Raw genomic sequence first — 13,412 nt, 5'->3', positions numbered from 1 at the left:
ACAGTCATATCTGGAGCCTCATAGACAGGCTTTTAGTACTTGCCATTGTACAGATTTAATATCCATATTTCACAGCTATCATATCAGAAATTGTGCAACTGAGTAATAAATCAGAATGAGGGAAAAGCAACGATCACTACATCTTATAGCTGGTCACAAGGCAGCCAGCTGAGTTTGTGGCCTGCTCATTCTTCTTGTAAGAGATATCAGGAGTATCTTATGTCACACTTGAAGGCAAGTGCAAGCATACATATTAGGTTTGAGCATGATCTATTGGACAAAATGTGGCATATTGATGCCAAAAAAACTTTGGACTAGATACATACATATATCTATCTACCAAATTTTATGTGAAAATTAATGCATGATTTATGGAACTCACTCATCCCGGTGATAGCACGGATATGGGAATGGCTGCAGCTGCACGGCTGTCTCTTTGGCTTTCTGTCCCGTCTGTGTCTCAATGATAGCTCGGTCAATGCTCTCCTGTAGGTAGATGAATCCCCGGTTGTAGCGCATTGTGTTTCTGGCTGAGATGTACGACTCCTTGACAAAAAACGGGTTCCGGGCTCTGTCAGTCCGCATTACATTGTCCATATGCATGCGGATAGTGTAGCTGACTTCGGGAGGCAGAGAGGTTGTGGCCTCACGCTTGTTTCTGGATGAGTCTGCATCTTTGGGAAGCTTGAAGATCACACCTGAAGGGCAGATTGTACAACCTCACTGTTAGGTTACCCAACTAACTTCGTAATTCATTACCCTAAATACAAAGTTGCAGGGTCACATCCCTTGTATCTATCTCATCTTAATACATTATCAACAGCCTTTAGAGAAAGCACTAGTGTCTAACCCAGAAACTATTTGAGAAAAGGCCGTGAAAGGCACAATAACAACCTGAGTGGCTGTAAAAGTGAGCTGTAGTCATTTGGTATTCTGAGCCTAATGGGTGACTCATTGGAATTTCCCCTATTATTAAGGTGATATCACAGTTCTTTTCTACAGCATTACACTGTTCTAGGTCAGTTGTGTTCTCATACACATAATTTCATCTGTTAAGGAATTTTAGATCAACTGAAATTAACTTTCACTCAAGCAGATTAGAAACCACTGCTGGTCCTAGATACACGTGACATAGTCTGGTAGATCTCATCCTTTCACACAGAGATTCAACTCATTTTTACTCACTTGCATAGAGATCACGGTTTTTGGCAAGTTCCTGCGCTGCACTGTTGAGCTCGTCGGCAGAGTCAAAGCCACGGTATCGGTCAAACTTGATACAGGAAGAGATGTCAACCATCAAGGTGGATAAGGTGTTGATGTGATCCACTATCTCTTTGTTCGTCTCCAGCATCAGCGTCATGTTAGCTTTGAAAAGAATGAGATTTAGAAGTTTAGTGACAGGATTAAAACTCCAGGTGCAGTTTTATCTTTGATGGCAATAGAGTGCACCACTTTACATCGCAGCTCAGAAATAATGTGGTAATTGTGGAGTACATTTGATAATAAAGGTGGAATAATTTATTCGTACCATGTAATTATCAAAGTGGTGGGTTATAACACATTGGCTGTAACAATGCACTAACATTAATAAAAATTTTATGCCAGCCAACAGAAGCAACTATTTGCCTCTTCCAGGCAATGCTCTGCCTTATTATATGGTAACTCAAAAAGACACAGTCTGACAATACAAGTGATCAAATTAAGTGTACATGTATGTGAATGTCACACCTGGGAAAAAATGAGTGACTCAAGAAGAAACAGCTTAAGAAATCCACGCAGAAATAAATCGAATGCTTCCTGTAAAGTCTCATCTTTCACCTCTTCTATGGAAGTGTGGATATTTTACCAGTAATAAGCGAGATGGGAATGTAAAGGTAAACGTGGTATATGCAGCTTACAAAAGTAAGACCTTCAAATGCTCACTTACAGAAGCTGCTGAGTGTCTCCTGCATTCTGTCTACATTGATGCCTGTCTGCATCTGAATGAAGTTCTTCACAAAGGGATTGCCAAGGGAATTCTGCAGAAGGTAGAGAGAGTGGAAAAGACGAAATCAAGATTCAGCTGCAGAAACTCGTTGAAGACCACTGCATAGTTTATCTCTATATTTTCATATGACAGCAAGCCAGCTAGAATAATCAGATACAAGGACGACGTTTTTGAGTTTTCATACCTCCAGCATTGGCAAAGTCTTTTTGAGTGTGTTCGCAGACGTAACGAGGTACTTGGAGGATTTTATCCAGTCTTCTGAATATTGCCTTGCATTTGCAAAATCTTGCAAGGTGGCATTGGCCTGAGCAGTGATAGGACAGACAAGAACATGTAAAATAGTTGGTTATGTGTATGAAGCTGTGAAGGTAGCAGTGTACAAAAAAACAAAGTCAAACTCGCTCAAAACAGAACTACAGCTGGAGATGGCGATGCCTACAAATAAGTGTGTATCTTGTCAAATTTAAATATTTCTTGTTTGCTACATGCAACTGGGGGTGAATGAATATTAAAAAATTAAAATCAACTAAATAAAAAAATATCTAGAAATAGCAGTGATAATAACTCTAGTTAAAAAAAAGGCCTCAGATGAGGGATTTTGAAGGATTAGAACATAAACTTCGTGAAGGTCACGGAGTCGCTAATCCCCAGTTAAAATGTTTGAAGTGAAAAACAAGGACAACGGATCAGAAAAGAAAGTGGAGATGACTATACACAGGGCCAGCCATGATCTCGCAGCTGCTGGCAGGTGAGTACATAATTAGTTTAAACAGCAAAGCAGCACAATACTGTCAGTCAGCAAGGTTCCCACTAAACTCAATCCGTCAGTCTATTGTTGTGTGCATGGAGCACAAGAGCTGACTTTAGATGCATTTGTTCTTTTATATTATATACCTTCTCTATTATGGCTCGTGTGCTGGGTGTATCGGGTGTGTACAGGATTTGTCCCATCAGCATTGGCTTGAGGAAGGCCCAGGCAATAGCTCCTCCTGTGGTGTTGACCATGTCCAGGTACATGTTCATACAGAAGGGAGCTACACAAAGACACAAAAGAGGAGCAGATCAAATATACAGCATTCTAAAGTGGAGGAGGCTTTTTTTGCCCGACATGCAAAGTCACAGGAGCTCCAAATTTTATAACAGCTTTTCAACAACTGGCTAGAATTGCTCTCCACTTGTTGAAAAGTATCACAGTTACTGAAATTGTGCACTTTAACGAGATATCCTTGTTTTAAACTAAAAAAAAAAAAAATTGTAATGGAACTGTGTGAATCAAGAGCAAATATGCATGAATGCAGAGGTGACAGAGTTCCATTTTAAAATCTATTCCCTTCAGAACATACTGGCATTCCGTGGTATCTTGAACCTCTCAATCATCTCCTCCCTCTGTGGGTTGTTGGTAAAGGAAGGGTCCGAATCTGAGACGAGGGGCAGCTTGGAGATTCCAAAAAGAACCTTGATGCCATGGCTGCACAGCGCTCGAGAAAGGGTAACGAATGATCCTGCGCTGGAAGTGGTGGACCTCCGCTCCCTCACTGGATGTGGCTAAAAAACAAACCATGATGCTGTTACTTACTATCTGATTCAGTACTGTGAATGCAGCAGAGAACTGAATCATTCACATTGTTTGCTTGGGCTAGGTGTAAGTTTGAGTGATCTCACAAACATGAATATATTATTGATAAAGAGCAGTAAAGGTGGAGCAGTTAAAAGAACTCACTTGGCTAAAATGGTTGTTGGCTGTCAGGTTGAGGTTTTTGATGTTGTTCAGGTAGATTTGCAGTTGGTTAATGGCAGGAAGCATCTTGTCCATCATGTCTGTTATAGCCTCAGTCACCCAAACCATGATTCCCACCACGGCCTGTATGTCGTCAGACAAAACCATCTGAAAGAAAAAAAACATTTAAACACACTTTAATCACTGTTACACTTTTTTGCCTCTCTTGTCTTTAATAATTTACAGGGTTTTGAAAACATCGGTCTACCACTACAGTATAACACCCAACAAATAACTCATTTCGGTGATTGGCTACTATCGTGTCACCAAAACCCACAGGGGAAAGTTTCATGTAAGCCGAGGTTGTGCATCTTTAACAAGTTTTATATCAGGAGTAAAAGACACAATCAAAAATTAGATATCATGAAATAAAACAAATTTTGTAAGTAACTAAAATGAGCTTTCATGGTCAAACAGATAAAATGCTGCATTTAACCTTTACTGGCCTACACTTTGTTGAGCCTTGTATGAGTTTTCTGCCATGGGTGTGTATTGGGGAAAAAGGGTTTGTCTAGTAAACAAACATTTTCTTGTACAAAGGCCTTTTTTCTGGCTCACATTGCTCAAACAAACACACCCTGGAAAAACGTGTTTTGTGACTGCCCAACAAAAACAATTTCTTTGTTGAAGACACATTTATGTGCCGTGACAGAACTCCCACATTTTTTTGTGTGTGTATCCGTGTCTGTGTGTCCCTGTGTGAGTTTGTGGTTTTTTACATAACAATTATTAACAATAGACTTAAAGCCTTACTTTGTATAACACTTGTTCAACGTTTAGATGTCGAGTCATCAGCAGTGACAATGTGTACCACTGTTCAACAGACAGAGAGCAGAAGGTCTTCATCAGATCAGCCTCTTCCATGTTTGCGAGTGGTGTGGAGGGGCAGTGACGCAGGTTCACCAGCCAGGACAGGATCTGTTCCAAAAAACATGAAGAGAGTTAAAGAACCAGCCTATATGACCAACAGGGGAGCAGAAGGAAGGAGGCATGTCATGCACAAAAATACAGGCCTTATAGCACATATATATCATCAATAACAAATTTGCATTTCCACACTGTTTAACTGAGGTCTCTGTGGGCAGCCGACTTTCAAATCCCTGTACTGGTGAGGCATTTGGAAACATAGTGGGTGTGAGTTCTGTCCCATTTAGTAAAAATAAATGAATAAAAAAGACACTGTCTAGCATACTTATTAACATTAGTTTTGTATAGAGAAAAAATACTATGAGGCTTCGTGAAGGTGAAAGCCTGAAAGATGCTTAAACCGCACTAAAGATGTTCACAATCATGGAAATGAGTTTGCTCCAATTCAAAGGATGAGCAAGTCACAAATGTCACTGGCAGCCACTTAGTAGTCTATTTTGTCAGTTTACTCACCTATGTATGCGCAGACAGGCATGTTTTGCCTCCTGCTGGCTAAACTCCATTTAAGTGATTTCTTTGTAGTTTTTTTTTTTTACATAATCTGCATTACACAGTCAAAGACATTAAGAAAGCAGCCTTTTATTCTGCTCTGCTGTACGTCTGCTTGAGAGAAACCTTCTAAATACAGTGACCAGTCACTGAGTAATTTTCATTAGGCTTGCAATGTTCCCTACAACATAAAAGATACAACCTGTTTTTAAGCTTTGTTGTAAATGTACTGTATAAAATAATTAAAAAGCAAAGCTATATTAAAGCTGTGGTATTTTGAAGCAGTCTTACCGACTCTGGATTTTTTTATAGACTCAATGTTGTGTGTATTCAAATTTACTGAACAGTGACACAAGCTGTCTTTGCTTACCACTAGATTGTTGTTTGAGAGCGTGCTGTTCATTAGGAGGTCAAGAGTTGCTGGATCCAAATCCATGTACTGCTGCACGTCCAGAACAAAAGCTGTTTTATTCTTCAGAATCTCACCAAATGTCATCACTCCTGTGAAAAAATGTCAAGTGAAAACAGATCAATTATTGCCAGTTGATTCCTTCTGTTTCTGTATATTTTTCTAAGAGTTAAAATTACAAATAGATTTTGAAAGTTACAAATTGTCCATTAAAATTTATTTTACATTATTTGATTTGCCTCTAAAATATGCTTATCTATAAACAATGAATCTAAAATACTCAAAGGCCCAGAATGTCACGCACACATTTATATGGTGATTTTATTGAATGTCTTTAAGCCCATTTTACTAACAATCACATGCAATTTGAGAAATATGCAGCTTGAGGATCTTGCCCAAAGACCCTTTGACAGACTGGGGAAGCCAGGGGTTGAACTCCAACTATTTCTGACTGGCAGACAACCGACTCTACATCCAGAGGAACACAGGCACTGTCTAATCAATGCAGGAGCCTCACAATTCCTCGTAGATGTTTTTAAATATTTTGAAAAAAACATGTTTAAAAATATAGACCTGGTTTCAAGCCAGTCACACTCAGTGAGATGGTGGGTTTGATGTTTACACGAGCAACAAATACGAACAGTGGAAAAATTGGTCAACGGAAAGACAAAGTGGTGGCATCAGATGGAAATGAGCGAAGGGTGAGCTAAAATTAGTATTTTGTTTAATATCTACAACAAGGAAGAAACAAATAATAATACATGACTAAAAGTTTACATTTTTAATTCTGACAGTTCGAAATATACTTCTCGGTCACAATACGCCTAATTTAGGACAAAATGTATATATAATTTTACTTAGAAACTTTCCTTCTTCCATATAAAAAATTTTAAGGTGCAAAATTCTTAAACTATTGCAACATAAAGAAATATCTCACTTGAGGAAGTGCCGTTAATGTTGAGAGAGCTCACGCTGCTGATGTTAAAGCCCAGATTTTGGCTCAGCACACTAGACCTGTTATCACAAACAGAAAACAGACAAACCCAATTTGAGCAATAAATGAAAATATACAAATATATATATATAAATGTAATTTTCCAGACCTCAATACTATCCAAACAGAGCTTGGACAATTCAGTGATACAACGTATTTTGGAAATTAAATGGTAGATAAACCACTAGTCAATTGCAAAAGCAGCTTTCTTTGAAGAAAGTGCTACTCTCTGCTAGGAAAACCGTTGAAATAAAAACTTAGAAGTATGATGACATCTTTGTACCAGTCTGTGTGGACATTGTAGCTCCTGGGGTCCCCAATTACAGTTTGATAGAAGATATCAACCAGAGATGTTGTGTTCATCACCAGACCCTCAATTATGACCTCTAGGCTGGGCAAGAAAGTGTGACAAAGCTGACCGGACTCTATGTTGAGGCTCTGCATCAGGAGGTGTACAGTCTCTGTATCCTCTAACAAACACACCTGTAAGAAATCAGTCACATTATGAAGTGCAATGACGAGTTTGATTTTCATGTTTGTTTAAACCCTTTAGTATGATTATTTTCATGTTTGCTTGAAAAAAAAAAACTCCCTCTGCTTTACTGCAACTTCTGCATACGTGTACATTTCACACTTTGGAGAGGCAAGTGTGAAATGTACATGGTGGACAGGCGTGTCTATTACCCGTTTTGCTGTGATATTCATTTGAGATAGCTTCACTATTAGCCTTAAAAAAACAGGGCTTGTTCAAAGTGTTTCAGTGCTATTTTTGTGGAATACTGATGTCAATGCTGTGGCTTCTTATTAAACTCAGCAGTTTAATAAGTTTGCACAGGTCTCTCTGGGAAGGTAGGCTTCAGCTAAATAAAGAATCAAATTAAAAACTATATTTCCATAGGTATATACAGCGCAAGTGAGACTATATGTGTGAGGTCTGCAATAACAAAAGGATATACATTTTAAGTAGTTCTAATTAAATCATCTGTTAGTAAAATATATAAAAACCCACACAGTGTTTTCCATGGAAACACACTGCTTCCACCTCATCTTCGGGATGTAACAGCATGTATAATTATGACTTACCTCATAATTACCTTTTAGTTAGTGTAATTAGGATTCTCAACCAGGTTTTGAATTACAAGCTATCACATAACCAGGGTTAGCTAATGGAACGTGCAGCAGGAACAAATTTGGCATGCCAAGTTTTCCAAGCAAATAAAAATTATTAATTGGTAGCACACAATGCAACCTATTATATTCAAGTATTTTCCACAATGTAAAAGGAATAAAACCCTGGGAATCTCAAGTATAGTAACAACTTTTTAATCGTGTTACCAATTTCTCACATACGATCTTAATCTCTAAATTATAAGAAAGAACCTAGACACTTGTTTTGCTTTTTGAAGCAGCGAGCATCTGTAATTTTCAGTTGTGAGTTATTATTTTACATTTTGTTTTAATGATAAATGTGTGCAATCAGAGTAATTAAGTCACAAACCAGGTATCTCAGGAGGTCTAGATTTTCTTTAAACTGTGGGTCTGTTGGGAGGGTCTGGAAAAGCTGACTAGCTGTTTTGATGATCTGCTGCACGAGCATCAGGTTCTCTGTGAACAGTGAGTGAGAGAGAGAAAGCGAGAAAGGGAAGGGGAAAATGAAAGTGAGAGGGATGCTATTAGAGTTTGTAGTCTTAGGGAGTAAGGTCTGTAAGGTGACAGAATAACATGACATCCCACTGGGCTTCATTACAACTTGCACCATTACGGGGCATCGTCATCAGGCAGCAAGCAGCAAATGATGTGCTTAAAGTGAAACCCTGTACTAGACTGATGGGGCCAGAAGGGCCAGCAGTACTAGATGCTGTCGTGCATTAAAACACATCTGACAAGCCCTAAGAAAGGCACCACCTCAGGCAGCAAGATATGATGACAGAATATTTAATTAGTCCAAAATTAGACAATGTTGATGTTTAATCTCAGGCTGCTAAACATCTACAGGCCTTTGCAATTACAACAGTGCACTGTGTGTGAGTGCATCTGTGTGTGTGTGTGTGTGTGTATGAGTAAATATGAGTAGGGCTGCAGAGAAGTGAAGCTGCTGCTGCTTACAAAGTGATTCTATGCACTAAAAACATTATCACACAAGCACAGATGCAAATTAAAAGGAGGTCATAGATGTCCACTTGTGCGAGTGCGAGGGGAGACGTTTAGCGAGGGCGGACAGGATAAGTGATTGAATTCTACTTTGCTAATGAGATTTAAAAAGGTGCTGAGTGGCTTTCTGCTGGAGAATGGCCATATGGCCTTGGGCTCTTTGGGAGCTCAAGCTAAGCTGGTGTGAAGTCTTATTCCTCATATCTCCAGAATTAATTTTGCAATACTTTAATCATGTATACAATAGCAACAGCATTGGCAAAATATATTCTCGTCTTGCTGTGGTCTCGCAAAAGCTATAAAAGCTGAAGAAAAGGGTGGCATTGCTCTAAATAGCAGATTGTTGCTTATATGTACATACCTTCCCAGCAGGTATGTAAATACAAGCTGAAGCATCAGCGTGAGCTTGACAGCATGGCAACAATTAGACTTAGCATGGATAAAAGGAGATTCACTCTGGAGTCAGAATTGTAAAGTCACTTTAGTTTAACTAATAAATGTGCATTTCTCATCATAATGCTCCTCTTGGACAAAGAAGACTGTAAATGTCCAGATTGGGTCAAAAAGAACTGAGCCCTTGAGTTACCTTGAGATTCATTGGCTAGTGCTCTGGTGAAACTTTTAATCACAGCGGAGTATGGTAAGGCATCGGGAAGCATATCCACCACATTCTTGAGGAGATCCATTGACGACCTACAGGAAATAGGAAGGACTGTTTGTTAAACAGAGGCTTTTAAAATAGTTGACTATAAGGCAAACAAACTAAATTGAAAGTTTCTAGAAGCTAGAACAAATATAGATCTCACCATACATAGTGCACAAGATACATTCTTTTTTGTCATACCTTAAGCTGTAATGAAGGACATAAAAATAACACTTACTTTTCAAAGACGTCAGGGAGAGTGAGGAAGGAGAGTACCCCAAGTGCAGCATCAATGGTCTCTTCTTGAGAGGCATTCAAGCCCCACTGCATGCCACTTGTAGCTCCCTTCATCACAACGCTCAAATCGGGATTGGCAAAGAACACATGGGCTGTTTCCATAATTTCTGGTGTTGTAGGAGGGACAGCCAGAGCTTTGAACATGGTTGGGTAGTCAATGTAGAACAGGTCTATGAAGTCATTCATCGGGTCTGTTGTCATCATTAATGAGGCATCACGTCTGCGTCTGACCAAATGTGTGTGGTAACCGTCTGTCATTTCTGAGTCACTCAAATGTTGGACCATTGGGTCTGGAACATTACCGGTGCTTACCAACTGCCTAAACATAGCAATAACGTTTCCTACTAAGTCTTCCAGGAGCTCTACCGTTGCTTGCATGTCTGTGTTCATCTTGGCCAGGGCAGACAAGACAGGCCTTACGATGTCATAGGATCTGAACAGAGCCTCACTCAGCAGGTCTAGCCCAGATGCTTCGGTGGAGTGTAACCACATAGACAACTCGGCCACCTTCTCTGCTATCAATTTTGTGTCATTGGATCTCAAAAATTCCTCCAAGACTTGGTAAATCATAGGATCATCACCAAATACCTTAATGTTAATCATCAGTCTGATAACTTCTGTTGTCAAGTCGTAAAGAGATGCAGTTGTGTTCCCTGCTGGGATGGAGAAGATATCATAAGAGGAGATGTTTGCAGAGGAAAGGAAGCGCATTGCTGCTTCTTTGAGGAGCTCCTCGGCTGATGTGCTCTGTTGAAGTAGTTGATAGTTGTCCAGGATGTAGCCTGTAGCGTTCACAAGAGCTTCCATGTAGGGCTGCAAGGCGGGGGCCACATTATGCAATTCATCTGAGAGCATTTTGATGGAAGACAAACTGTAGAATAAAGAATTTGGCTGAATGTCAGGTTAAGCAGCACAGTACATCAAACATGGTCTATGTGACTGTGACTCTGTAAGCTGTCTCATGTAAAAAATATAAACATGAGTTCAAAATCTGGAGATTATTGGAAAGCCAAAATACTCACTGAATATAATGAAACGGATTTTTGAATTGGTCTTTTCAATACTATGATTAGATATAACATTCAGATTTAGAAAGAAGACATATTTCCTCTTCATCAGCCTTTTCCCATTTCATCTTTGATGAAAAAGACTGTAGAGTGTTTCCACTGTGATCACTGATCTATGACTTATGTAGTAAGACCTGACTGATTCCCTGCGATATGCAAAATGTGATCCTTATCACCACGCTGGTCTCATTATAGCAGCTGGCATATAAATGGAAATCAATTTTAAGAGGATGTCTCGGCTAGCTGAATTGTAGTTAAGCCGCTATCTGTGCAAGCCTGCCAGTTTTCAGGCAGGCTTGCATTAAATTAATCAAGTTCAATGCAAATGTGATCACTTCACATCCTTGTGTAATTACGTATGAATCAAATTGGTTTGACTGGAGCATCGTGGATAATGCTGTTATACCAAATGGAGTGGCAAGTTCATGGTGAGTTCATGTATACTATAGGTGAGTCATTTTCTGTGGTTCTTTATAAAAATTAAATTGACTGTTAACAGAATTTAGTGGGAATGTAAAGAACATTTCCACATTCAGATACCATGTTCAGGGGGTTTCTAACGTGGCTGTACGACATTTTGTTATGATTGTATCTTGCGATTGTGATCTACTGAAAGCTTGGATTACTCTTAAAACTATGACACGATTCTCATTCCTCATACTTGCTGTGGTCATAAAAACAGTTTGCTCCTCAAGTAAGTTTTGAAAGTCTAAATGCAGCTAGATGTGATGTCTCATCAACAGTCACTTAGTGATTCGATGGATTGACCATTTTGACCATAAAAAACATTTCCTCTAAAACATAGCAAACCATGGTCACTGCACATAGCAGTGAAATTATCTGACTGTAGCTCACCTGTTTTGCAACTGCATGTCTTGGAGCTGGTTTTGCCAGTAAAGCTGTTCCTCAGGACTCATAGACTGCTCTACCAGCATTGAGATGTGGTTGGAGAAATTCATGACAAACTGATTTATCACAATTACGTTGTTAGTGTTGACTTGGTAGAGTGACTTTACAGTTTCTACAATCCTAGCAGCTGTGTCGCTCACATTGGTTGGTCCCATCATCTGCTTTAAAGACAACATAGAGCAGAGAGGGACCATTAGCAATCAACAACTTTCTCCGTGCGTCAACACTGACCCCAAGTGGTAAAACTGTTAATTGTACTTGCAAGTGTGAATGCGGTATATATTTTACTATCAAGTGAAATTAAGTAGTACTTAATTTGACATTTTTACACTTACACTCATGTTCATTTGGGAGTAGAGATTCTGTGCGGAAGCATAGGCCTCCAAAACAGGCTTCAGGCTGATGTTGCACCACACAGCCATGGTGTTAGGGCTTAACCCTGCAGCCTCACTGACTGTCTCCCACACTTTGAGAACTTCACTGCACTCCAAGGTGCCATTAGCCTATAACAAAACAAAAACATGTGTCACGTGTTTCATAAGCACTGGAAAAAACCTGTTCAGTTACTAAGACGAAGAAATGAGGAAAAGGTCAGAAGTCTCACACAGATATTTTCACTTTTAATAGACTGGTACACACCCACAAGCAAGCTGCTCTTTAAAAAAAAATGTATTTACAAAGCAGCAACTGTTTCTGTCACGTCAAAAGTCTATTACAGGGATTAATGTTAAGGTAGGCTATAATAACAAATCTAACAGTAGCATTTTCAGGAATTAACATGATATGAATACATAAATATGCACTGATGCCAGGAAAGCATTAACAACACACCAATACTTGTTTCTGTACAGTCAATAAGTCAGCAGCAGATGTGCTTAATATAATCTTGTGATTTTATGGTTTGTAATTTATGTCAATTTGTGAGCTTTTGAGATGTTACCTATGGATAAAGGTATCCTCTCTCCTTGTTAGCTGTTTTCAAGTTACATTAAGTTAAACTACCCCTTTAGCTTATTTTAGTCTACTAATTTAAGTAAGCTTACAGAGCTGCTAGAAATGCTATATCAACATATTAACTCAATAGATATTTAAGTGATATCAGTATATACATACAGCTTTCAAAAGGCAAGTCATTACTGCGACACAAGTTTAAGAGAGCAGCACATTGCAAACAAGCGCAACAGTAGTTGTCCTGCAATGAATCAAGTTATGTGTTTCAAATATCTCTCAGTCAAGGCTGAAAAAACATTTTAAAAAAGACCAATTCTGATACAGGTATCTTGGATTAGGCAAAATATGTTGATATTATCAACTGGCTAGTATATACTATAAGACTTAGAAGTCGAGTTTGGGGGTCATACGCTGACAAGTTGTTATTGTGTGTGTTATTTTGTGGTTCAGCAAGACTATATAATGCCTACCTGGCATAAATAACAAAAGAAAAAATATCAAAGCTTATATATAGTCAACAACTCTACCCTGATGTTAGCCATAGCTAAATGTTTTCTGCGTCATCGCATCAGAATCTTGTCTGTCTACATCTGTCTAACTCTGACGAAAGTTAAATAACTCAACAAATTCTGATGCAGAGAAGCGGAACAGAGAAGAAGCGAGAGAGAGAGAAAAACCTCACAGCCTCACTGTTTTAACTTCTGTCAAGGATGAAGGAAGGAAGACAGACATTGCTGTGTGCAATTACGCACACACATACACATGCAAACATTTCCATAAATGAGATACCGGCAGATGACTAGGGAGACAC

General features: G+C 39.0%; 1 protein-coding gene across 2 annotated transcripts in view; it reads right to left on the bottom strand.

Annotated features, from left to right (window-relative positions):
* The window catches only part of abca12 (ATP-binding cassette, sub-family A (ABC1), member 12), a 43,422-nt gene that overhangs the window by 28,003 nt on the left and 2,007 nt on the right, over positions 1-13,412 (bottom strand). The window contains exons 5-20 of one of the 2 annotated variants that reach the window (XM_026144647.2): positions 11,986-12,153; positions 11,597-11,811; positions 9,616-10,545; positions 9,321-9,427; positions 8,082-8,188; positions 6,867-7,066; positions 6,527-6,603; positions 5,551-5,681; positions 4,518-4,682; positions 3,708-3,872; positions 3,331-3,532; positions 2,882-3,021; positions 2,172-2,291; positions 1,928-2,018; positions 1,186-1,365; positions 383-698 (exon numbers count right to left, since the gene is read on the bottom strand). In XM_026144647.2, coding sequence (XP_026000432.2) covers positions 383-698; positions 1,186-1,365; positions 1,928-2,018; positions 2,172-2,291; positions 2,882-3,021; positions 3,331-3,532; positions 3,708-3,872; positions 4,518-4,682; positions 5,551-5,681; positions 6,527-6,603; positions 6,867-7,066; positions 8,082-8,188; positions 9,321-9,427; positions 9,616-10,545; positions 11,597-11,811; positions 11,986-12,153 — 3,314 coding nt within the window. The remainder of the gene's footprint in view (positions 1-382; positions 699-1,185; positions 1,366-1,927; positions 2,019-2,171; positions 2,292-2,881; positions 3,022-3,330; positions 3,533-3,707; positions 3,873-4,517; positions 4,683-5,550; positions 5,682-6,526; positions 6,604-6,866; positions 7,067-8,081; positions 8,189-9,320; positions 9,428-9,615; positions 10,546-11,596; positions 11,812-11,985; positions 12,154-13,412) is intronic. The other variant, XM_026144648.2, reaches the window with a different exon arrangement.

The sequence above is a fragment of the Astatotilapia calliptera genome, chromosome 16, assembly GCF_964374335.1.
Source record: "Astatotilapia calliptera chromosome 16, fAstCal68.1, whole genome shotgun sequence".
Taxonomy (NCBI): Eukaryota; Metazoa; Chordata; class Actinopteri; order Cichliformes; family Cichlidae; genus Astatotilapia; species Astatotilapia calliptera.
Note: the sequence above shows the minus strand (reverse complement) of the source record. Positions and strands in the feature narration are given on the sequence as shown.